Here is a 25,178-nt window from a genome sequence, read left to right as displayed (position 1 = left end):
GCCTGTTTTTAACGAGTCCACAACCAGAACCTGGGAAGTGGGAGATAAATCTCTCCTCTGGTTCTGTGTCCTGTCCTGCTCCTTGCGGCCTCTGGGGCGTTTGGCTGAAATCCTTGGAGACCTGGCCAGAGGTGGATTGTGGGTAAGCAGAGGTGGGCACAGGGGGGGCCGTGGAGGGCTGGGGTGTGCTCAGAGTCAGGATGAGAAATTAAAAAGCTTGGGGTGTTTGGGAATGTTAGGCATTATATGGGTTCAAGGGGACCTAGAGATGCCCAGCTGGAGAGCTTTCCTGGGGGGCTCAGGATGGGGCTGAGCAATATGAGTGAGGGGATGACCTACCAGCTGAGAGAGGAGGCACTGGAGCTGGAGTGGTGAACTGTGGGGTGCCATTGTCCCATAGTTAGATGGACATGAGGGGTGAGACACCGTTGGGGGAAAGGACAAGGCTCTTGAAGGCTCAGATTAGTGTCCTGACATTGGGACAAGTGGGGGCACCAGGTGTACAGCTGGCAGGGTACATGGGGCAGGAGATAAGGGGGAGACAGAGGCAGAACCCAGATGGGTAGTTTCCAGGGATGGGGTGGGGAGGGGGCAACCTCTCAATGGGGGCGGGTTTATTTGAGGCGGTGGAAACGTTTTAGCTCTAGGTAGACGCGGTGGCTGCACAACATTGCGGTTACACTAAGTGCCAGTGAGCCGTTCACTTTAAAGTGATTACTTTCTTGTTATATGAATTACCACCTCATAAAATTTATTATGGTGAGTGGAGAAGCCAGACCAAAAACAGACCATGCTAAGTCGCTCTACTTTTAAAAAAATTTTTTTGCTAAGTCGCTCTATTTATATAAAATTCTAGAAAATGCAAACTATACTATGTAGAAGGATTGCCTGAGGATGGGGGGGTGCAGGGGGAGGGGTCACAGTGGCAGGTGCGAAACTTTTGGGTGGAATGGAGTGTGCATGCACGTCAACACCCATCGGACTGCACGCTTAACAGACGTGTGGTTTATCGTCTGTCGCTTGCCATTGTGTCCTTACAACCTGTTTCCACATAAACCTTAAGGTTACAGCTTCCAGTTGCACAGCTAGCAGGAATCAGATTAATAGCAAACAGCACCTGAGTGTTTCCAATGGGAAGTTAATGGGCCATAGTAAATGGGAACCCATCTTACAGTGAGGCTGCGAAAACTGAAGAGGTGTAGAGTGTGCCCTCGAACTGTGAGGAAATGTGATACTAGATGCAAACTAGAGAGAAATGAGACATCCGATGACAGCAAAACTGGGATCATGAGAGCTTATGGGTTAGAAATGATCCAGAGCGTTTTTCCATGTAAAGCCTCGTGGGACCTGGCTGCCTCCCATCTACCTGCTTTTCGCTTTTGAGAAAATTCGGCCTTGACTTCCATCCGAGGTTACAGCCTCGCCCCGTCCCCAACGGTCCCTCGTTCAGCAGGACAAACGCTGACGCTAAGACTTCCTAAGGAATGAGCCTTCCTAGCCCCTTGGGGCCACGCTGTCCAGCAGACAGGTTGCTCATCAGTGAATCATTTAGACTGATTTATGACCAAAAGGGGGACATGTGGATGAAAACAGGGCCACATGCTGACCTGACAAGCTCAGGGGAGCCTGCGTGGTAAGCTTTACAAACTCAGAGGCCTAAAGTAGCCGCAGAGGATGGACTGAAATGAACGCTTTCTAACTAAAAGTGCGTCACGGCGGGTAGTCATGTTTTAGGCTGGTATTTTTCCTGACAACGCTGAATCTTTACCTTAACTGAGACTGTCTATAGTCTTCTCGCATCTACGATAAATTACCTTTGGAACATCAGGGTAATTTGCCCCCCCCCCCCCGGGACCCCTCAGTGCACCGGAGCAGAGACCACAGAACCCCTCATTGTTACTATTGTTAGTTGTTAACTGCTCACCACCCTGAACCAACCAATGTAAACGAAGTAGATGTGGATTTGTCTTACCTTTTATCCCGTCTCAGAGATTTCCCCCTTGGCTTTCTCTCGCCTCCCTAGTCTTTCACTAATGGATTTCATGCAACCCCTTAGGTGTCCTCCTTTGATTGAAATGTATAAAATTAGGTGCCAACTGCCATCCTCTGGAGCAGTTTCTCAGTCCGCTAAGACTCTGCATCCGCTCGTCGTGGTCAGTATGGCTCACAGGTTTAAACGTTTCTCTACAGGTTTAAACGTTTCTTACTTTGGCAGCTGAAAATGCCAAGCTTCTCATCAGGACTTGGTCCCTGGCGAGCGGCCCTGGCCCTGCAGCTACCCAGGGCCTGCCAAGAGCTGCCTCATCCGAACAAATCACCCTCATCACCCTCATCGCTCAGAAATTCCACAAGTTTCAGTTGTTCTGTTCTAAAAGCCAGGAAAGCAGACAAAATATCTTCCTATGATGTCACATGAGGAAACCTAGGATTCTTAAGGGGGGGTTCCTGGCCCCGAGTCTCACAGCCCGCAAGGGGACCCAGACGCGCCATGTGGTGTCTATGGACACTTGGCATCTCTGCTCCAGCCCTTTCTGTGTTTCCTCCTGCATCAGAGGGACTGAAAGGTTAAATACTACATTTTCCCCACAATGAGTGATTGAGGATCCAGACGGGAGTTAAATTCAGCCTCCCAGACGCACTCGTGTGGACTGGAAGCTGGAAGGGAGAAGGGGCGCTGCAGGCCCCGCAGCGGGGGAAGAAGCTGGTGCTTCTCCGCCTGGGGGGGGGGGGGCTGTGCCAGGGCCACCAGTTGAAGGCACAGCCTCTGGCACCAGAGCGAGACCACAGAGCCCCCACGCCTGGTTCCCCGCCCCCCTCTCGGTGCTGAAATGTGAACCGTCCGGGACCCCCCAGTGTAAAGAGCATGTTTCTCCGGATGCCTTTCATGGGGCCGGAGCTCCCCAGCTACCCTCTCTCACTGCGCCAGCGGGTTTCACTAACTTTCCATCTTTTCTGTTACAATGTATCAAACCAGCTGCAAACCTGCCTCCTCCTCAGGCTTTGAGGCCTGTTCCAGGCAGGTGAGGTCAGTTTGGCTCAAATGAACTCATAAAATTCCCCACAGGTTTGGGTGTTTCTGACTTTGCAGGGCCCAGGGGTGCCTGCACCGCCATGGGCAAGGCGGGGTGACCACAGGAAGCCCCCAGGCAGAGGACAGAGGCTGCCCCGACACTCAGGGGGCACAAGGACAGGCTCAGCCAACAGACACGGAGAGGGAGGGTCTCCCTGAAACCTTCCCGAGGACCAGGGAGCCCACAGCCGCCTGGCCGCCCACCACAGTCTCCTTCCCCCAGGACACACAGGACACCCCCCTTCACATCAGGGAACTGCAGGTTCCTCTGACACTCCTGGTCCTGCGTCTCTGTCCCCGGAAGCAAAGGCCAGGCGGGTGACAACCTGAGATAGAAGGTGGGCGCCCTCTGCAGTGATCACCCTGCTTGACCCCTTGTCGCCTCCAGAGTCATCTCTGTGACCTTCCTGCTGGGAGGGAGCCCAGCCTTCCCAGAGCATTTGGGAACACAAGGAAGACCCGGTGCCCAGCTGAGTTTCTGTGTCACAAACATAAATAATCCCCAGGTTTGGGGGCCCCAGGGAGCTCTCTGTGAGGTGCTGACAGACCAAAGACCAGGGCACCGCAGAGACCAATGCTGGGGTGAGAGGGTCATCCTCTCGGGGGAAGGGGTTCCCATCAGCCTTGCTATTGCCAGTGTGCCCCACAGGCCAGGAAGATCAGCCTCCCCTGAGAGCTTGCTAGATGCAGAGTCTCTGGTCCACCCCACACCCGCGGAGTCAGGATCTGCAGTTGCACAGGCCCCGGGGCCCCGCCCTGTGCACAGGAGAGGGGAAGGGGGTGCCCCATCCCCACAAGGCGGGGTCTCATTCTGTCTGGGCACCGACATTAACTGAGTAGCTGCTGAAGCAGCATCTAAGGTGTCATCTGGGCATGGCAGTCTTCGCAAAGTTTCCCAGGAGATCTGATGTAAAGCGGCCGTGAAATCCTTGTGAATGAAGTTCCTGACGTAGCCCCAGAGCTCCTGCTCTGAAGGGAAAGTCAACTGTGAGAGAGAGAGAGAGAGAGAGAGAGAGAGAGAGAGAGAGAGAGAGAGAGAGAGAGGGCTGGGGGTGGGAGGAGGGTCCTGTGCACCTGACAGGGAGCTGTGGGGATGCCGGGACCTGGGTGTTCCAGGCTGGCATTTTTCCAAACACAGCACCTGATGTATGTGTGTGTGTGTGTTCACATGTCACAGCAGCTCCGAGGGAACTGAAATATAGAAGGATGGTAAACAGGAAGGAGGAGACAGGTGGCAAAAATGCAGGAGGAGGGCGGGTCCTTGGCACAAACCCAGCTCTGCCCGCATGACTAGGGAAGTGATCTTGCCCCAGGACAAGGCCCAGCGCACAGTGAAGAGGGACAGCAGGTCCCACCCCTGCCTACAGAGGAGCCTGTGAGCCTTACGGGACCTCAAGCTCTGCTCACTGAGGAAGGGACACTGCAAGGAGCAGCCACCATGGAGTCCCCCCCAGCCCTTACCCACAGAGGACTTGTCCCCTGGCAGGGGCTCCTGCTGGCTGGTAAGGAGGGGACAGTTCCTGGGGGTGGATGGGAGGAGGTCCCTTGCTGGAATCTCCTGGGGAGCACAGGGCTCTGGGAGCAGAGGGAGGGCTGCTGTGTGGACCTGAGGGGAGAGGACAGGGGAGCGGAGTAGGCTGGGGAGGGGGCTCAGCAACAACAAATTCCCCTGATCTGGACGTGGCGAGGGGCGGGAAACCTAGACTGCTGTTCATTTCCTAAGTCATTCACCACTGAGCATTGAATTTTGTAAACTAATGTAATAATAATAATTTATGTCAGATGACATCAGAAAAGACTTAACCAGGGGCGCTAAACATTGTCCTCACCACCAACCTCAGAAACGGGCACATACACCCCAGGAGGTGCAGGCCCCTGGGAGCACTCACTCCTTCACCCCCAGGTCTTTGCAGCCTGTTGCAGGCAGTGGGGGTGCAACAAGGTCAGACAAGCCCCGGCCCCAGGGAGCTCACCTTCTATGGGGAGGAGACAGACAAGGCAAGACCTACATGTGATGTCAGGGACCCACAAGTGTCATGAAGGGACCAGAGCAGGGACAGGCCAGACAGTGGAGAAGGAGGGTCTTTAGAGGAGGTGGTGAGCAGAGGTGTCTCCGAAGGACACTCTGAGTGTCATGTGGGGCCTGAGGGCAGTGGGAGTGAGCCAGGCAGACACCTGGAGAGAGTGTTCAGAACAGGCAATTGCAGGTTCAGAGGAGCTGAAGCCATGGTGGCCACGCTGCTGACCTGGACCATGGGAGACACCCCCCAAGGCTGAGAGATGAAAAGACCTGTTTCAATTCCAGGGCCTCCTCTCTCCACCCTAACACGTAGATTTAAATATTGACCCATTTCTCTCCCCTCCTAGTCTCCCTCCTGACCTTCTGGAGCCCGCCCGCCGCTGCCCAGCTGGCTATCGTGTCGACCAGCGCGGCCGAGGGGAAGGACGTGGTTCTCCGCGTCCGCAACATGCCCCCCGATCCCTTGAGCTTCGTGTGGTACAGGGGGGAGGGGGCGAAATCCAACCCTTATATTGCAGTGCGTTCGATGTCTCGGAGAGTTTATGAAGCAGGACCTGCATACAGCGGCCGAGAGAAAATAAACTTCGATGGAACCTTGCAGTTAAAAAAGGTCACCCTGAGGGACACAGGAATCTACACCATTGTCGTCTACCTTCGAGGTTCAAAAAAAGAAATAGGATTTGGACGCCTCGATGTGTACCGTGAGTGACTGCTCTCGGCCTCTGGGTGTCGGGTGGGGTGAATTCTACTCCACACACGGGACTGACTGCCCTGGACTCGCCTCCAGCCCCCTCTCATCGCGTCCCAGGCTGGGTTTGGGCCTTTAGTGCAGGTCACACACAGTGGACACAAACTTCCTGAGATCAGAGCTCCCTTCCCAGATGCCAGCCCTGCAGACATTCACCACAGAGAGAAGGACCAGTCTCATGGGGGTGACTCAGCAGAGGGAGACCAGTCTCAGTCCAGCCCAGGGCCCCTCCCTGTGACCAAATCCTGAGAACAACTCTGCAGGAAATCCTCACGCAGCTCAGCTCCGGCAGCCCCTCCCAGAGCCCTGTCCCAGGGCTCCTGCCTCCAGAGACCCTGGGAACCTGTGTCAGATTTGGTGTTAACCTCCTGGGAAGGGCTGACTGGGAGCAACAGCTTCCTAGGAGCCCGAGTCACAAGGCTTTTGTGCTGCTCACAGCCAGGGCTCAGCCCCAAAAGCCACATCTGGACGGGGTGGAGCCTGGTCCTTCACCTGAGGCTGTGTGTGGGGAGCACAGACGGACAAGGTTGCCAGGCCTTTTGTGAACTGCCCTGAAAAATTTAGGAGAGTCCAGAGAAAGGTCGGCATCCTCAGGGAGGAACAGAGGACAGAAGTGCTGCTGGCAGCTAGTCATCCGCCAGGGGTCAGCCCAGGGGGTTCTCTCTGGGAGTCGATCAATAAGAGACGAGCAGCTCCCCTATCCCAAGGTTTAGTCAGATACTGGGAAATTTTTACAGTTAATACACTGACAACCTGGTGGCCAAATATTCATCACACTTCACTGAGGGGAAACTGAGGCACAGGGAGATACACTCACTAAAGCAGAGTCACTCAGACCGTGAGCAGCTGAGCAGAGTCACTCGAGGTCTGTCTGCAGCCCCAGCCCCAGCCCCCCCTCCACCCCGGGGCCTTATGAAGTGTTAGTGGATCCAGAGACCCGCCACTATCTGTGTGAACAGATCAGGGGTCGCCCTGGGAGGGTGTGGGGTCAGAGAGGAGGTGCAGCCCTGTCCTTACACATTTTCACCTGAACAAAGACAACTGTCCTTCTGCAGAGGTCAGGGCCACCCTCTAGTGACCTTTACAGAGCTTAGTGTGGACTGTGAGAGGCTGAGATCTCTGAGGGGGCAGCACGGCCCCAGGTCCCAAGCCCACTCTCCATTAGTCACCTCCTCGGTTTCCCCGCAGAGCCCGTGAGAGTGCCCACCCTCCTGGCCAGCAACACGACAGTCACAGAGCACAAGGACGCCGTGGTCATGACCTGCTACACAAATGCCATCTCCACTCAGTGGCTGTTCAATGCGGAGAATCTGCGGCTCAAGGACAGGATGACGCTGTCCCAGGACCACAGAACCCTCACCATAGACCCCGTCCGGCGGGAGGATGCCGGGGGTTATCAGTGTAAAGTCTCCAACCCCATCAGTTCCGCTGAAAGTGCGCCCGTCGAGCTGGATGTGAGGTCCCAGTGACCCTCTTCCCCTCCTCTATGCTATTAAACTCTAAATAAAATTTTTGCACCCTTAAATAGATATGTTGTGCAGGTGGAAAGTCCTTAGAAGATTTACATTGAGTCAGTAAATGCACAAAAATAAGAGCAGACTTTGTCATTATTGTTGACTCGAGGTCACATTCCACACCAGATGCCACCTCTGTGTGGTCTAAGTTGCACCTTCTCCACAGTGGAGGTGAAACTGAGTCTTTCAAGGAAATGGGCAGTGGTCATGGGATGGCCCTGGGGGCACGTGGTGAGCTTGGGTAAATCCAGGCTCTGTCACGGGGGACCTGCGGAGGGCGCCTGGACACGGTTGTTGGCAATGGAAATGAACAGGGGGACACCCATGTGCGTAGCAACACTGACCTTTTTCTCCCTGGTTGGTATCTTCCAAAAAATTTCTTAAAATCTTTTTCAGTATTCTTATTTTTATGGCAATAGAGTTATTTGCATAAACTCAATAGGACTCTATCTTCCTTGTTAATAAAATAAAATTGGAAACATTAGTAATACAATGAAGGCTTTGGCTCAGTGTCCCAGTTCAGACTGATGCCCTGAGAATTAGAAATGACCTCGCCCTTTATGGAGCTGAGTTTGACCTGATGGGTCTTTTGGAATCTCCTGGAGGAAAGGTCATCACCCAAAGCTGCAGAGCCTGCGGGTGAGGCGTGAGGGGGAGGCTTCCTGACCTCCAGAGGCTGTTAAAACTCCCATCCCAGCTTTCATAGAAAAACCTGTGTCAGAGCAAACTCTGGTGAATGTCGGTTCCTCTGCATTCAGGTCACCAATCTGTCAAACCTAGTGACACCAGCCATGTTGTAGGATCAAGAATACTCTTCTTCCTCGGAGGTGATATTGGACGAAAGGGAAGGTGACTGTGGAGAGAAATGTAATATCTCCATGGAAAACTCCAGAAGCACAGCCTTCTGGGAGATCAGGTGCGGCTCTGTTCAGGGTCTCAGCTGTTCTGCACCTGCTTATAAATTGCTGGGAACTCGCAGCTCTTCATAAACTGCAGAAGCTGATGGAGATGCAAACTGGGTCTTCATGAAAGAGATTTAGTTGCGTTTCCCTCCACTGTGCAGAGAGCAGCTTTGTTATGACCTAGAGGCCTTAGTGTCCCCTCAGAGTCACTAACCTTTACACAGGCTCTTTCTGACTGCAGGCGTCTGACCTTTATTTTTTTAGAGCATTTCCTTTAGAAATGTAATTTCAACTTGTAATTCAGGTTCTTTCTCTTCCCTTTTGAAATATACGTAAGTCTCCTTGAAAGCTTCTTGTCAGTGCTCTGACCCGGAGAATATGTGTCTCAAGATCCTGGGCCCATCCCTCTGAAATGTAATGCTCCTGGTGTCCCTGTGTCCCAGTCTCTGAGAAAGGGTAGGAGCGTAACTCAGGTGGGGATCTTCACAACCAAGACGTGAAAAGACCTCCTGTCAGGATTTCATGAGCAGTTTCCTATTCTTTTGTGTAAAGTCAGTTGGCAAACACAGGTGCCTATCATTTCTTCTGCTGCTTTAAAAATCTCGCCAGCCCCGTTTCAGGGGTGAGTTCAGTCTCACAGCCCCACTGCATGGTCTTGGATAAAGTCTTTGCTGCTTCTTTAAGTTTGCCTGATGCATAAGTTTTACTTTGGCATCACCCACGGGTAATTAGCTGACCCTGTCACCTTGCTCACAGTGTCCATCCTCACTATATTTCCTAATCTTCCAATTTCTTTCCTATCTGGCTAAAATCCTACAAATAAAGGTTTCTACTTTTCCTGCCTCCTTTCTGCCTTGGTATCCACAGCAGGAGATGACCTGAATGCCCAGTTCCTTCTGGGGCCCCAGGTTGACCAGGGATGGCCTTTTCCTAGAATCCGAGAAGACCTGCAGGCATGAAACGGTGTCAGTAGTGTTCTAACCAACAGTGTTCTCATTTCACAACCATTTTCCCAGCAACTTCAAGGAACAGGATCACAGAGATTTTAACAAATATTCTGTCTTGAAAGTCAACAACTCTGGCAAACATGCAGGTCCCTGTCACGTCTTCCACCGCAGGCCTGCACTGGATGACCCTTTTTCCGGCCCTTGGTGACCTGGAGCTCAGGAGACACATCTGTGGCCTCATTCTTTGATTTCTTTGTTTTTATAAATTCCAGGTGTCTGTCCTTAGAGAGTCCACATCCAGAACCTGGGAAATGGAAAGAAATCTCTCCTCCGGTTCTGTTTCCCGTCCTGGGCCTTGTGGCCTCTGGGGTATCTGGAGAGCGGGCCAGAGGTGGACGGTGGGTAAGCAGGTGGGCATAGAGGGGGCTGTGGAGGGCTGGGGTGCTAGGCATCATATGGGCTCAAGGGGACCTAGGGGTGCCCGGCAGGAGGGCTTTGGGGGGAGCTCGGGGTGGGGCTGAGGAATATGAGTGAGGGGCCGACCTACCTGCTGAGGGAGGAGCCCCTGCAGCTGGTGTGGGGAGGTGGGGGGATGGGCATGAGGGGTGAGACACAGGGTTGGGGGAAAGGAAGGTTCTGGAAGACTCAGATTCATGCCCTGACAGCAGAACAAGAGGGAGCACAGGTGTACTGGCTGGCAGGGGTTATGGGACAAGGGACATGACATATGGACAAGAGGGAGGAGATGAGCATCTTGTGCGAGCGAGGAGCCTGGAGAGCGGTGAGGATTGTGAGATGGGGAACTGTGAGTGCAGAAGATGAGCCTACGGAGCTCGGGACGTGAGCGAGGAAATGAGTCGGCGCAGGGTAGTCAGCCCAGAACAGGGGTTGCGATGGAGCCTGGGGAAGGTGGGGAACGCAGGGCCGACTTGGGGTGAGGACCAGATTGAGGGGCAAACGTGTCAAGTGTCCAGTTCTGGCCCAGTGGAGACGTGTGCAGCTGGCTCTCAGAGGGTGGCCTGGGAGGAGGGGGAATTGAGGGCCGGGATGAACTTGGAGTATGTGTCCCCCTTTCCTTCTCTGCTGACTGGTCAGAGTGAACTTTCTGTGATTCCACAGGCGAGAGCTCTGTGACAGGCCTTGCTGCAAACCCTAGGAGTCTGCATGTCATTCCCTTATGAGGTGTCACCAGAGGCTTCACAGCGCGCCTTTCATTCCTCTGACATGGGCGAGGTGGCGGCACAAGGACCGCAGCGTGTCCTTCACTCCCGAGGCTACATCCAGCACGGCCCAGACTAGTGGAGCCACAAAAGCCTCACGGATGTGGTAGATCCCTGAACGGTCACACATGTGGATGTCCCAGCAGCTTGATCATTAGAGCTGATCCTGTCACTAGTGTCACTGTCATCCCTGATGTCGTCGTCTTAGAGCATCAACATTGACAGGCATCCAATTCCACCCTTCAGAGCACATGTGCCTTACGAAGGCATTTAGAAAACTTTCTACTGTAGAATTTTACCTGAAACCTATATAATTTTATTTACCAATGTTACCCCAATAAATTCAATTAAAAAAAGAAAACTTGCCATTTTGTTCACCTGCAGTGGGAAGCCTCTCGTGCTCACATTAAGGGTGACAGTGGCTGCAGGGCGGTAGGTTTTCTATGACCTGGAGGGTGACAATCCTTCTGCCCTGCCAGGGAGGGCCTGCTTCAAGGGCTCGCAATCCGTGCACTCGGTTAGGAGGCCCTGCTGTAGCTTTAATACTCTGCTTTCGCCATCCTGAAATTCTTAGTGGCTTTTGAGCCCAGAGCCCCGCATTTTCACTTGACACCGACTTTTCCTGGCTCTGCCCCAGGGGTGACCCTGGGCTGGAACAATGATCTGAGCCTGTTGGGAGGCGCAGTTCGCAACGTGGCCAGCAGAGGGCGCGCACGGTAACCGGAGGGGCCGGGGAGGGAGGCGCGCGGTTCTGGGCTTTTTCTCCTCTCCTGGTGTCATCACAAGTGTCTAATGCCCAGGACCACTGTCCCCGCCTCTGCGGCTCACAGAAGGAAGAGTCCCCATCTGTGATGCGCCCCAGAGTTTCAAATGCAGAGAAATCGCAGCTGGTTGGCTCTCATGTGAAAAGCAGGAAACAGACACAATAAAGTCTGCACTAAATATTGGCCTTTAAAGAAAATACTGGAGAGACGAATAGAAAAAGTGTGTGTGTGAGTGTGTGAGTGTGTGTGAGTGTGTGTGTGAGTGTGTGTGAGTGTGTGATGGGAAAGAAAGGAGCTGAGTCTTCATCTTCCAAGAGAAACAACCTTAAATTAGATAATGTCTTAAAATAAAAAAATAAAAATAGTAAGCAGCCTCAAAGCATGCTCTTCAATGATGACTTTGGTTCCATTGGGGTGGTGACTGTGGTGTTTGTGGCAAATGTCCTCAGCGAGGCGCAGACAGAGAGGCCAGGACCTTCCTGCGATCACTTTGAACAGCACACAGAGCCACGGGGCTTATCACGGCAACATCCAGTGTTGTCACAAATACCAGAAAGAACACCCCACAGGAGGGAGCCGGGAACTGGCTTTGCTCCCAGTGTAAATACTAGACAGACTAACAACTTCATGTTCCAGCCCCAGTGGGAGCTCCTTGGGGTTGTACGTGATCACATCCAAACCGTGTGCCCACTGGGCCTTGGCACTGATTAAGATTTGTCCAAGAAGCCCAAACTTTTTGGCTCTTTGTCTGAATTACATGAGATGGGCATTGACCTATGTTTGTTTCATGTGTTGTTTTTTTGTTTTTGTTTTTTATATCAGGAGCATAGAATTTTAAAATTTTAGTTCTCGGTGTATGAACCAGTTTCATCACCAGTCCATAAACGGTCTGCTTTTTTCTTTCTTTTCTTTTCTTTAGAAAAGTATTACTTATTTAACTTAAGTTATATTTCTTTACTTATATATTTGGAAGCAGACTGAACTTGGAGCTTCCAGAAGGATCTCCAAGGGAGGACTGTATATTTGCCTCACTAAGAAAACTGCTGCTAATTCCTGGGTGAAAAAAACTGGGAAATGGACACGCTGCGTTGGTCTCAGGCCCAGCCCCCTGCAGCCCCTGTAGCCACAGTCTAGGGCCCACCGGCTCCACGACCTGAGTGAGAAGCTCAACCCCCACCTCACAAAGCCACTTCCCTCCAGCAGACTCGCACCTTGAACCTGCTGTCAGAGACTCCAGGAACGGCCGTCTTCAGCTTCTCAGTTTTGCGTGTGTTTTTCAAGAGGTTTGGAGGAGCTGAGTTAAGCCAACCTGGGGCATCCATCCTCCACGTCACCGGGGCTCCTCTGTGTAACATGTGCAGACCCAAGATCTTTACTGTCCTCGGCTCCCAACCTGATCCTCCCAGAGCCTTCCTCTTCTCAGTCAAGGTCAACCCCATCCTTCCAGGTGCTCAGGTCGGAAATATTGGCATTATTCGTGATGCCTCTGTTGCCCTCGCAGTAATAACCTCTAATCCATCAGTACACCAGTCAGTCTACACAGTAAAGACAGAACCCAAACACTCAGGTCCAAGCCACCATCACTCCCACATGGGGTTACGGCAACAGTCTCCTGCCTGGTCTTCCTGCCGCCTCCTTGACCCACCTTAGACCAATCTCCGCAGAGTAGGACCTGTGAATCCTGACCCTGGGACGTGACCTGGATATTTTGAAAGTCAAAGGTCATTACACATTCAAAAGCATATCACACTTTTCAAAAGGCAACCTTTTTGGTGTACGGACCACGCTCAGACCAACTGAGTCACCAGGACAGGGCCGAAGCAGCGTTTTTGAGATGTCACCTGGGCATCGCAGTCTTTACAAAGTTTTGCTAGAGGGGCCAATGCACAGTGGGGGTGACATCCCTGTGACAGGGTTTCCTGAAATAGCCCCAGAACCCCTGCTCTGAAGGGAAAGTCAAATGTGAGAGACAGAGAGGGCTGGGGGGGCTACTGTGCACCTGACAGGGAGCTGTGGGGATGCTGGGGCCTGGACGCCCAGGCTGGTGCTTCTGAAAACAGAGAAGTGTGTGTGTGTGTGTGTGTGTGTGTGTGTGTGTTCAGAGGCGTCAGCGATTCCCAGGGAGCCAAAATATAGAGTGAAGGCAAACTGGAAGTGGGGAGACAGGGTGGCAGGAAAGGGGAGGGAGAGGGCGCATCCTGAGCAGAGCCCGCCCTGGCCCATGTGACCAGGGAGTGATCTTGGCCCAGGAGGAGGCTCCGCTCACAGGGAGCAGGGACAGCGGATCCCACCAGTCCGCAGAGAAGTGCCTGGGAGCCTTTCTGGACCTCGAGCTCTTCTCACAGGAGGGACAGAGCAGGCAGCTGACACCATGGAGTCCCCCTCAGCCCTTGTGCTCAGAGGACTTGTCCCCTGGCGGGGGCTCCTGCTGACTGGTGAGAGGGGACAGTCCCTGGGGGTGGGCGGGAGGATGGGAGACCCGGACTGGCTGGTGACTCCTGGGGAGCACAGGGCTCTGGGAGCGGAGGGAGGGCTGCTGTGTGGACCTGAGGGGAGAGGACAGGGGAGCGGAGTAGGCTGGGGAGGGGGCTCAGCAACAGGAAAATCCCCTGATCTGGACGTGGCGAGGGGCGGGAAACCTAGACTGCTGTTCATTTCCTAAGTCATTCACCACTGAGCATTGAGTTTTGTAAACTGTAGTAATAACAATTTATGTGAGGAGACACCAGAAAAAAATTAACCAGGGTCACTAAACATTGTCCTCACCACCAACCTCAGAAATGGGCACATACACCCCAGGAGCTGCAGGCCCCTGGGAGCACCCACTCCTTCACCCCCAGGTCTTTGCAGCCTGTTGCAGGCAGTGGGGGTGCAACAAGGTCAGACAAGCCCCGGCCCCAGGGAGCTCACCTTCTATGGGGAGGAGACAGACAAGGAAAGATCTACATGTGATGTCAGGGACCCACAAGTGCCGTGTAGGGACCAGAGCAGGGCAGGCCAGAAAGTGGAGAAAGGGAGTCTTTAGAGGAGGTGGTGAGCAGAGGTGTCTCCCAAGGACGCTCTGAGTGTCATCTGGGGCCTGAGGGCAGTGGGGGTGAGCCAGGCAGACACCTGGAGAGAGTCCTCTAAACAAAACAAAAAATAACAGATTGAGAAGTGCTGAAGTCCCTTGACCATGGGAGACACAACCCCCCAAGGCCAGGAGCTGAAGAGACTTGTTCAGCATCAAGGGCCTCGTTTTCCCACCCTAATACATAGATGCAAATATCGATCAGTCTCTCTTCCCTCCTAGCCTCACTGTTAATTTTCCGGAGCCCGCCCGCCGCGGCCCAGCTCTCTATCGTGACGACCAGCGCCGCCGAGGGGAAGGACGTGCTTCTCCGAATCCGCAACAAGCCTCCAGATGCTATGGGCTTTATGTGGTACAGGGGGGAGGGGGCGAGAGCCAATCGTAATATTGGATCTATCGCAATGGACCTAAGGGCATATGCAACGGGGCCTTCATACAGCGGCCGAGAGAAAATAAACCACGACGGGTCCCTGCTGCTGAAGAAGGCCACCCGGCGGGACGCGGGATACTACACCATAGTGGCCTACCTCCGGGATTCAAAAAAAGAAATAGGATTTGGACGCCTCCATGTGTACCGTGAGTGACTGCTCTCGGCCTCTGGGTGTCGGTGGGGGGAATTCTCCTTCACACACGGGACTGACTGCCCTGGACTCGCCTCCAGCCCCCTCTCATCACGCCCCAGGCTGGGTTTGGGCCTTTAGTGCAGGTCACACACAGTGGACACAAACTTCCTAAGATTAGAGTTCCCTTCCCAGATGCCAGCCCTGCAGACATTCACCACCCCAGACAGAAGGGCCAGTCTCATGGGAATAACTCAGCAGAGGGAGACCAGTCTCAGTCCACCCCCAGGGCCCCTCCCCATGACCATAACCCTGAGAAAGATCTGCAGGGCTCGGTCAGGGCCTGGCCTGAGGAGCCTCCTGGAATCATCTCAAAGAAACTCAGCTAGGGAAGCCCCTCTCCAGACCCTTGTCCCATAGCTCCTGAATCCAGGGACCCTGGGGAGCCCCTGAGTTGGGACCCCTGGGAAGGGCTGAGTGAGATCAATGGTTTCCTGAGTGCCCGAATCACAAGGCTCCGGTCATCAGCCAGGGCTCAGCCCCTAAAGCTACATCCGGGCAGAGATGGAGTCTGGTCCTTCATCTGACACTGTGTCATTAGCCATCTGTTCGGGAGGATAAGAGAGTCTAGAGAAAGGTCAGTGACCCCAGGAAGGAGCAGAAGCAAAAAGGTGCTCCTGGCAGCCCCTCGTCCACAGCCCAGGTGATTCTCTCTTGGAGTCCATCAAGAACAGGTGCCTCTTGTTTGAGCAGCTCCCCTATCCCAAGGTTTAGTCAGATACTGTGACTATTTTACGGTTAATACACTGACAACCTGGTGGCCAAATATTCATCACACTTCACTGAGGGGAAACTGAGGCACAGGGAGACACACTCACTAAAGCAGAGTCCCCCAGACCATGAGCAGCTGAGCAGAGTCACTCGAGGTCTATCTGCAGCCCCAGCCCCAGCCCCTCCTCCACCCCGGGGCCTTATCAGGTGCCTGTGGACCCCGAGACCAACCATTGGTTCGGATCCTCTCTTCTTGGGCGTCCTGAGCTCAGAGGGAGAGATTCTGGCCTGAAAACAAAATGGAGAATGAATCTGGTTTTACTCCAGAACGAAATGACCTGCAGTGACAATGAGAGTCCGCGCTGGGAACGCCCCGGCCTCCCCTCAGGTGCTCTCTAGAGACATAGTCCTTCCTGCAGTTGGTCCTGGGCCCTGGGGTATCAATAATAATTTTAACTTCTTTCCAAATTTTTATCTCATAACCACCAAACACAAATGGCCCACGGGGACAGAATTTCAGCAAGTCCGTGCTCCCCTCTTCCGTCCCTCACCCCCCTTCTGCGTCCGCACAAGTCCCCACCTGCCCTCAGCAGAGGGAGATGGGCTTCCATGACCAAGGGCAGGGCGCGTGGTGCTGCGGCCACAGGGAGCCCCTGCCTGCCCCCCGCGCCGTTTCCTAGCTCACTCCTGGGCGCTGCTCTGTCATTTATGGGCTCACTGGCTCCTGCCAGTCACACTCCCCTGGGAAGGCCTGACCCAGCTCTTGGCCCAGAGGCCTGAGCAGTCAACTGACCATTGGGTTTCTCCTGGTCCCCAGGTGTTATTTCTGCTCCAGTCCCAGTCTCTAGCACGTCCTCAGAAGTTATGTTTCATAGACACACACCTCGGCTGGGCAATGGAGGTCTGTGCAGCTGGAAGGAATGACCCCTCGCTGGCAGGGCTGCCGGCTGGTCGGTGAAAATCCAGGAGAAGTCTGGGTTGGCCTCTGGCTCCCAGTCCTATGTCTTTACGTCACCAAACCCCGGTGCTTAACTGACGCCTGAGAAAGCCTGTGCTTCCCCCCAGGCAGAGCAGGCGGCCTTCCGCCTCTGAGCGCTCAGATGCCCGTGTGTTCGTCTTGTGACACTCAGACCTGCCTTATTCTTTTAAGGACTGAAGTTTGCTGGGAGGTGAGAGGCCCAACTCTGACTGAAGAAGCCTTTGGACGCGTGAAAGGCCCCGCACAGGGCAGCGCTCTCTGCTACTTGCGCGGCGAGGTGCCCGCAGCCCACACCGCAAGCATCAGCTCCGACCTCGGGAGTTGTGATTTGCCTTGTTTCTGCGTGTGGTAGCGATGTTGAGCATATTGTTGTGCTTACTGGCCATTGGTATACCTTCTCTGGAGAAATGTCTGTTTGAGTGCTTTGCCCATTTTTAAATCAGGTTACCTGGTTTGTTGTTGTTCAGTTGTAAGGATTCTTTGTATATTCTGGATATTAACCCCTCATCCTATATATGATTTGCAAAGTATTTTCTTCCATTCCATAGGTCACCTGTGGCTCTGTTGATTGTGTCCTTTGATGAACAGAAATTTTTCATTTTGACAAAATCCAACTTATCTAATATTTCCCCCCTGTGTTCTTAGGGCCATATTTAAGAATGCATAGCCAAATGCAATGGGATAATGCTTCCCCCTATATTTTCTTCTAAGAGTTTTATAGCTTTAGGTCTCACCTTTAGGATTCGATCCATTTTGTCTTAATTGTTGTGCGCGGTGTAAGCAATAGTCCATCTCATTTGTTTGCGTGTGGATGTGGCTGTTCAACACCCCTTGTTGAAAGGACTGTCCTTTCTCCATTGAACACTCCTGGCTCCTTTGTCCAAATCATTTGATTGTCTCTTTTGATAAATAGAAGTTTTTATGTCATTGTCACACTATTTTGGTTGCTTTAGCTCTGTAGTAAGTGTCCAAATAGGAAAGCGTGAAACCTGCAATTTTATTCTTCTTTTGTAAGATCATTGCAACCATTTGGGGGTCCACTGAAATTCCATATGAATTCTAGGATGGATTTTTCTATTTATGCAAAAGGCAATTGTTTTTTTTATAGTGTTTGTGTCAAACATCTAGAGAGTTGGAGGTCTTACAATCCCTGAACATGGATGTCTTTTCACTTCTTTGTTTCTCCTTTATTTTCTTTCAGAAACATTTGGTAGTGTTCAGCGTATACATTTTCCTTTTTATTAATTAAGCTTAATCCTAAGCATTCTATTCTTTCTGATGCTATTGTAAATGGAACTGTGTTATTAATTTCATTTGGGGACTGTTCGTTGTTTTTGCAAAGAAATGGAAATGATGCTGAGTGTTGATTTTATCTCCTGGCGCTTTGCCTTATTTGTTCATTCTAACAGATTTGTGTGTGTATGTGTCTGATGGAATTTTTAGGGTTTTCTACATGTAGATTTATGTTGTATTTTAAAAAGGATAATTTTTCCCCCAACCAGCGTGGCTCAGCAGTTGAGCATCGACCTAGGATCCAGGCGATCAAGGTTCCATTCCCGGTCAGGGCACATGCCCGGGTTGCGGGCTCGATCCCCAGCAGGGGCCGTGCAGGAGGCAGCCGATCAATGACTCTCATCACTGATGTTTCTCTCTCTCTCCCTCTCTCTCTCTGAAATCAATAAAGACATATTTAACAACAACAACAACAAAAAGATAATTTTTCTTCTTTTTTTCCATTTGAATACCTCTTACTTTATCTTCTTGCCTGGTTTTCTGACCAGGACTTTCAGTACTATGTTGAAAATGGGGGAAAGCAGCGTCCTTGCCTCGCTCACGACCTCAGTAACGTTTTCCGAGTGTCTCCATGGAGAGCTGTGCTAGCTGTGGGCGCTCACACATGGTCTTGGCCACAAAGAGTAGTTTCCTTCTGTTCTTACAGTCCCTGTCTTTTGTAGAAACCACAACCACTTCTCTAGCAATTTTGCTCATGGTGATATTCAATCAGCAGGCCAGGAAGTAAAGTCCTGTTCAGACTGAGGAATCCTTTAGATGAAACCTCTTCAGATCCAAGGTCATGAAGACGGGGTTGGGCCATGTTTCCTGCCTAATGAATTAGTTAACAAGAGGTAAATGCCTTTTCACTTTCTGTAAACTTCCCTTGGCCCCAGAGATGGACAGAGGTGGTAAGGCTGCCTTCCCCACATACAGGGAAGTTTACAGGAAGAATGGGACTTGATCATATTTGAAGTCAAGTAAAGTTTTAGGAAAAAATCAATAAAAGCTCATGAGAGTTTTCTCTTGATGATGAGGTTGTCGGACACATCGGCTGGAAAGGGTCTGCGGGAACAGGTCAGGCCTCACCTGGAGTAATCTGGAGTCAGAGAGGAGGTGCAGCCTTCCCTCTGCTTATACTTTGTCACCTGAACAAAGACAGTCGTCCTTCTGCAGAGGTTAGGACCATCCTCTGGTGACCTTTACAGAGCTCACTGTGGACTGTGAGAGGCTAAGATCTCTGAGGAGGCAGCGTGGGCCCAGGTCCCAAGCCCTCATTCAATTATTCATGTCCTCTGTTTCCCCGCAGAGCCCGTGAGAGTGCCCACCCTCCTGGCCAGCAACACGACAGTCACAGAGCACAAGGACGCCGTGGTCATGACCTGCTACACAAATGCGATCTCCACGCAATGGCTCTTCAATGGCATGAATCTGCGGCTCAGGGAGAGAATGAAGCTGTCCTGGAACAACAGAACCCTCACCATAGACCCTGTGAAGAGGGAAGACGCTGGGTATTATCAGTGTGAGGTCTCCAACCCCATCAGTTCCGCTGAAAGTGCGCCTGTGGAGCTGCATGTGAAGCATGAGTGACCCTCCTCCCCTCCTCTGTATTATTAATCTCTGAATAATTTTGCACCCTTTAAATAGATTTGTTGTGAGGGTGGAAAGTCCTTAGAAGACTTACATTGAGTCAATAAATGCACAAAATTAAGAGCTGACATTATCATTATTATTGACTTAAGGTCACGTTCCACACCAGATCCCACCTCTGATTTATTTAAGTTGCACCATCTCCACAGTGGAGGTGACATCTAATCCCTCAGAGGATGAGCAGTGGTCGTGTGATGACTGGTGGGAACACGTGATGAGATAACAGGAATCTGAGCTCTGTCCCTCTTTCAGGGAGATAAGTGGAGGGCACCTGGACACTGCTGTGGACAATGGGAATGGACAGGACACCCATGTTGGTAGCAACACTGACCTTTTTCTCCCTGTTTGACTTCTCCCCCCAAATTACTGAAGTCTTCTTTAGTATTCTTAATGTCAAGCAATAGACTTACTTGCATAAGTTTAGTATGACTCTGCCCTCCTTGTTAATAAGATATAATTGGAAATGTTGGTAATACAATCAAAGCTTTGGCTCAAATGTCCCAGTTCAGGCTGATGCCCTGAGAATTAGAAATGACCTCGCCCTTCATGGAGCTGAGTTTGACCTGATGGGTCTTTTGGAATCTCCTGGAGGAAAGGTCATCGCCCAAAGCTGCAGAGCCTGCGGGTGAGGCGTGAGGGGGAGGCTTCCTGACCTCCAGAGGCTGTTAAAACTCCCACCTGAGGTTTCACAGAAAAACCTGCGTCAGAGCAAACTCTGTGGTGAATGTTGGTTCCTCTGCACTCAGGTCACCAATCAGGCCAAATCCAGTGACACCAGCCGTGTTGTAGGGTGAAGAATACTCTTGTTTTTTGGAGGGATGTTTGAAAGGGAAGGTGACTGTGGAGAGAAACGCAGTATCTCCATGGAAACTCCAGAAGCACAGCCTTCTGGGAGATCAGGTGCGGCTCTTTCAGGGTCTCAGCTGTTCTGCACCTGCTTATAAATTGCTGGGAACTCGCAGCTCTTCATAAACTGCAGAAGCTGATGGAGATGCAAACTGGGTCTTGGCTGAAAGAGATTTAGTTGCGTTTCCCTCCATTATGCAGAAAGCAGCTTTGTTATGACCTAGAGGCCTAGTGTCCCCGCAGAGTCACTAACCTTTACACAGGCTCTTCCTGACCATAGGCCTCTGACCTTTATTTTTTTTAGAGCATTTCCTTTAGAAATGTAATTGAGACTTGTAATTCAGATTCTTTCTTCTTCCCTTTTGAAATATACGTAAGTCTCCTTGAAAGCTTCTTGCCAGTGCTCTGAACCAGAGAACATCTGTCTCAAGATCCTGGGCCCATCCCTCTGAAATGTAATGCTCCTGGTGTCCCTGTGTCCCAGTCTCTGAGAAAGGGTAGGAGCCTAACTTGGGTGGGGATCTTCACAACGAAGATGTGAAAAGACCTCCTGTCAGGATTTCATGAGAAGTTTCCTATTCTTTTGTGTAAAGCCAGTTAGCAAACATAAATATCTATGATTCCTTCTGCTGTTCTTAAAATTTTCCCAGCATTTTGTTTCACGGGTGTTGAGTTTAGTCTCACAGCCCTATTGCATGGTCTTGAATAAACTCTTTCCTGCCTCCTTAAATCTGTCCAATGCATGTTTTACTTTGGCATCACCCACCTGTAATTAGCTGACCCTGTCACCTTGCTCACAGTGTCCATCCTGACCTTATTTTCAAATCTTCCAGTGTCGTTCTGTATCTTGCTACAATCATTCAAATAAAAGCTTCCAGTTTTCCTCCCTCCCTTCTGACTTGGTGTTCACAGCAGGAGATGACCTGACTGCCCAGGTATTTCTGGGTCCCCAGGTTGCCTTGGAGCGGGCTGTGTCCCTTAATTTGAGAAGACCTGCTGGCATGAAAGGGCACATGTCAGCAGCGATCTAACCATCAACGGCGTTCTCATTTCACATGTTTTCACCGCATGTTCAAAAAACAAGATCACAAAGGTTTTAAAGAATATTCTGTCTTGAAAGTCAACAACTCTGGCAAACATGCAGGTCCCTGTCACGTCTTCCACCGCAGGCCTGCACTGGATGACCCTTTATCCGGCCCTCGGTGACCTGGAGCTCAGGAGACACATCTGTGGCCTCATTCTTTGATTTCTTTGTTGTTTTTACAAATTCCAGGTGTCTGTCCTTAGAGAGTCCACATCCAGAACCTGGGAAATGGAAAGAAATCTCTCCTCCGGTTCTGTTTCCCGTCCTGGGCCTTGTGGCCTCTGGGGTATCTGGAGAGCGGGCCAGAGGTGGACGGTGGGTAAGCAGGGTGGGCATAGAGGGGGCTGTGGAGGGCGGGGTGCTAGGCATCATATGGGCTCAAGGGGACCTAGGGGTGCCCGGCAGGAGGGCTTTGGGGGGAGCTCGGGGTGGGGCTGAGGAATATGAGTGAGGGGCCGACCTACCTGCTGAGGGAGGAGCCCCTGCAGCTGGTGTGGGGAGGTGGGGGGATGGGCATGAGGGGTGAGACACAGGGTGGGGGAAAGGAAGGTTCTGGAAGACTCAGATTCGTGCCCTGACATCGGAACAAGAGGCAGCACAGATGTACTGGCTGGCAGGAGACAGGGACAGAGGACAAAGGGGAGAAGGAGATGAGCACAGTGTGGGGAGCTAAGAGTCAGGAGAGTGGTGAGGGGTTAGGATGGGGACACCATGAGTGCACAACATGAGGTGAGGGACCTTAAAGAGTTGAGCCAGGAAGGGAGTTGGAGAGCAGGGTAGTTAGAAAAGGGGGAGGGATAGAGCCTGGGGACGGTGGGGAGTGCAGGGCAGGCTTGGGGTGCGGGCCACACTGAGGGTCAGAGGTGTCCAGTCCCCAGTTCCCACCCAGTAGGGCCGTGGGCAGCTGGCTCTGAGGGCGGGCTGGGGGCAGCAGCGTCCCCTGGCCTGGGAGAGCCGCGACAAGCCAAGTCCCACCCCCGTTTCCCAGGACATGCCTCAGCTGAGTCAATAAGTTAGCCGGGTCCCAGGGGATTTGCGCGGCAGTAAAGCAAGTCTGCCTAGGAGCCTGGGGACAGGCAAGGGAGTGGCTGATGGTGTGTGTCGGAGGAGGGAGGTAGAACTGAGGGACGAACTTGGAGTGAGTGGGGCCCTTTCCTTCTTTGCTGACTAGTCAGAGTGAACTTTCTGTGATTCCACAGGCGAGAGCTCTGTGACAGGTCTGTCCTGGACTGGTAGGTGCCCATGGCCTGGGCCACCTGTCCTTGTCTAACCCAGGGTGTGTCCATTCCATCTGTGATGGGTGCTGCTCTCCCCACCTGACCCTGTGTTGGGTGTGACAGAACCCAGGTCATGATGAGCAGTTCTGGCCACCTGGTCACATTACAGCCCATGTCAGAGTCTCCGTCTCTCTGAGGCCTAGAAGCTGGTCAGAAATGTGGTTCTACTGCTGTAGAAGGCATGGCCTTGCTGCAAACCCCAGGAGTCTGCATGTCATTCCCTTATGAGGTGTCGCCAGAGGCTTCACAGCGCGCCTTTCATTCCTCTGACATGGGCGAGGTGGCGGCACAAGGACCGCAGCGTGTCCTTCACTCCCGAGGCTACGTCCCGCACGGCCCAGACTAGTGGAGCCACAAAAGCCGCACGGATGTGACAGATCCCTGGATGGTCACACATGTGGATGTCCCAGCAGCTCATGTTTTGCTTAAACTGTTCATCACTAGAGCTGATCCTGCCATGGCGTCACTGTCATCACTGATGTCATTGTGTCACAGCATCAACGTCAGCAGGCATCCGCTTCCACCTTTCCAAGCACACGGGTTTTCCTAAGGCACTTAGAAAACTTGCCATTTTGTTCACCCTCAGTGGGAAGCCTCTCGTGCTCACATTAAGGGTGACAATGGCTGCAGGGCAGTAGGTTTTCTATGACCTGGAGGGTGACAATCCTTCTGCCCTGCCAGGGAGGGCCTGCTTCAAGGGCTCGCAATCCGTGCACTCGGTTAGGAGGCCCTGCTGTAGCTTTAATACTCTGCTTTCGCCATCCTGAAATTCTTAGTGGCTTTTGGACAGAGAGCCCCGCATTTTCACTTGACACCGGCTTTTCCTGGCTCTGCCCCAGGGGTGACCCTGGGCTGGAACAATGATCTGAGCCTGTTGGGAGGCGCAGTTCGCAACGTGGCCAGCAGAGGGCGCGCACGGTAACCGGAGGGGCCGGGGAGGGAGGCGCGCGGTTCTGGGCTTTTTCTCCTCTCCTGGTGTCATCACAAGTGTCTAATGCCCAGGACCACTGTCCCCGCCTCTGCGGCTCACAGAAGGAAGAGTCCCCATCTGTGATGCGCCCCAGAGTTTCAAATGCAGAGAAATCGCAGCTGGTTGGCTCTCATATGAAAAGCAGGAAACAGACACAATAAAGTCTGCACTAAATATTGGCCTTTAAAGAAAATACTGGAGAGACGAATAGAAAAAGTGTGTGAGTGTGTGTGTGAGTGTGTGTGTGATGGGAAAGAGAGGAGCTGAGTCGTCATCTTCCAAGAGAAATAACATTAGATTAGATTATGTCTAAAAGGAAAAAAACCAGTAAGCAGCCTCAAAGCATGCTCTTCAATGATGACTTTGGTTCCATTGGGGTGGTGACTGTGGTGTTTGTGGCAAATGTCCTCAGCGAGGCGCAGACAGAGAGGCCAGAACCTTCCTGCGATCACTTTGAACAGCACACAGAGCCACGGGGCTTATCACGGCAACGTCCAGTGTTGTCACAAATACCAGAAAGAACACCCCACAGGAGGGAGCCGGGAACTGGCTTTGCTCCCAGTGTAAATACTAGACAAAGACTAACAACTTCATGTTCCAGCCCCAGTGGGAGTGAGAGTCTCCTTGGGGTTGTACGTGATCACATCCAAACCGTGTGCCCCACTGGGCCTTGCACGCTGATTAAGATTTGAGAAGCCCCAAATTCTTGGCTCTTTATCTGAATGACATAAAATGGGCACTGACAAGTTCTCTGTTTGCTTTGTTTTGTTTTTGCTATCAAGAGCATGGAATTTAAAAACTACAATCCTTGGTTCATGTATTTGGAAGCAGACTGAACTTGGAGCTTCCAGAATGATCTCCAAGGGCAGGACTGAGTATTTGCTTCACTAAGAAAACTGCTAATTCCTGGATGAAAAAACTGGGACATGAACACTCTGTGTTGATCTCAGGCCACAGCCCCTCTGTAGCCTCTGTAGCAACATTCCAGGACCAAGCAGCTCCAGGGCCCTGAGTGCCGAGACAGCCACAACCTGCACCTTAAACCTCGGGACCGCAGGACGCTTTACACCATTAAAAATTATTAAGGACCCCAAACTCTTAGTTATGTAGATAATATCTATTGGCATTCACTGCATTAGAAATTAAAACAAAATCTGAAAATATTTACATAAATACCATTTTAATGAAAAGTATATTTAATGCCACTTATTCATTATGAAATTTATGAAAAGGACAATTGGGTTGTCTTTCTGTAACCAGATGGCCCACGACTGGTTGAGCCAGCCCTGCCTACCGTGGTCTTTTGGCCTGTGCTTCTGTGAGATGGATTAACAGATAGTTTCTATCGCTGTGGGAAATATCTGCTGCCTCCTGATGGCGCCTCAGTTGAAGGAAAGACGAGGGGAGGTTGACTGGTGCTGGGACACTGGGGGGGGGAGGAGAGTCAGTGGAGATGCCTGGAGTCTTTCGGCTTAATTCTCCCAGCTCTGGAAAATAGGAAACTCTCCGGACCC

General features: G+C 52.0%; 2 protein-coding genes across 2 annotated transcripts; both read left to right on the top strand.

Annotated features, from left to right (window-relative positions):
• Positions 1-4,508: 4,508 nt before the first annotated feature.
• On the top strand, positions 4,509-7,307 carry LOC107545096 (cell adhesion molecule CEACAM21-like). The gene is made up of 3 exons (XM_087826733.1): positions 4,509-4,572; positions 5,438-5,791; positions 7,027-7,307. Exons 1-3 carry the CDS (start codon positions 4,509-4,511, stop codon positions 7,305-7,307), a joined length of 699 nt encoding a protein of 232 aa, XP_087682859.1.
• A 6,249-nt stretch (positions 7,308-13,556) lies between these two features.
• Positions 13,557-19,734, top strand: LOC107545098 (cell adhesion molecule CEACAM21-like). The gene is made up of 3 exons (XM_016223138.2): positions 13,557-13,620; positions 14,478-14,831; positions 19,147-19,734. The coding sequence occupies exons 1-3, from the start codon at positions 13,557-13,559 to the stop codon at positions 19,425-19,427; spliced, it is 699 nt and encodes a 232-aa protein (XP_016078624.2). The 3' UTR covers positions 19,428-19,734.
• The last annotated feature ends 5,444 nt before the right edge of the window (positions 19,735-25,178 follow it).

Source organism: Miniopterus natalensis, chromosome 18, assembly GCF_054644295.1.
Source record: "Miniopterus natalensis isolate mMinNat1 chromosome 18, mMinNat1.hap1, whole genome shotgun sequence".
NCBI classification, from domain to species: domain Eukaryota; kingdom Metazoa; phylum Chordata; class Mammalia; order Chiroptera; family Miniopteridae; genus Miniopterus; species Miniopterus natalensis.
The sequence above is the reverse complement of the archived record's forward strand: the minus strand, read 5'-3'. Positions and strand labels throughout refer to the sequence as shown.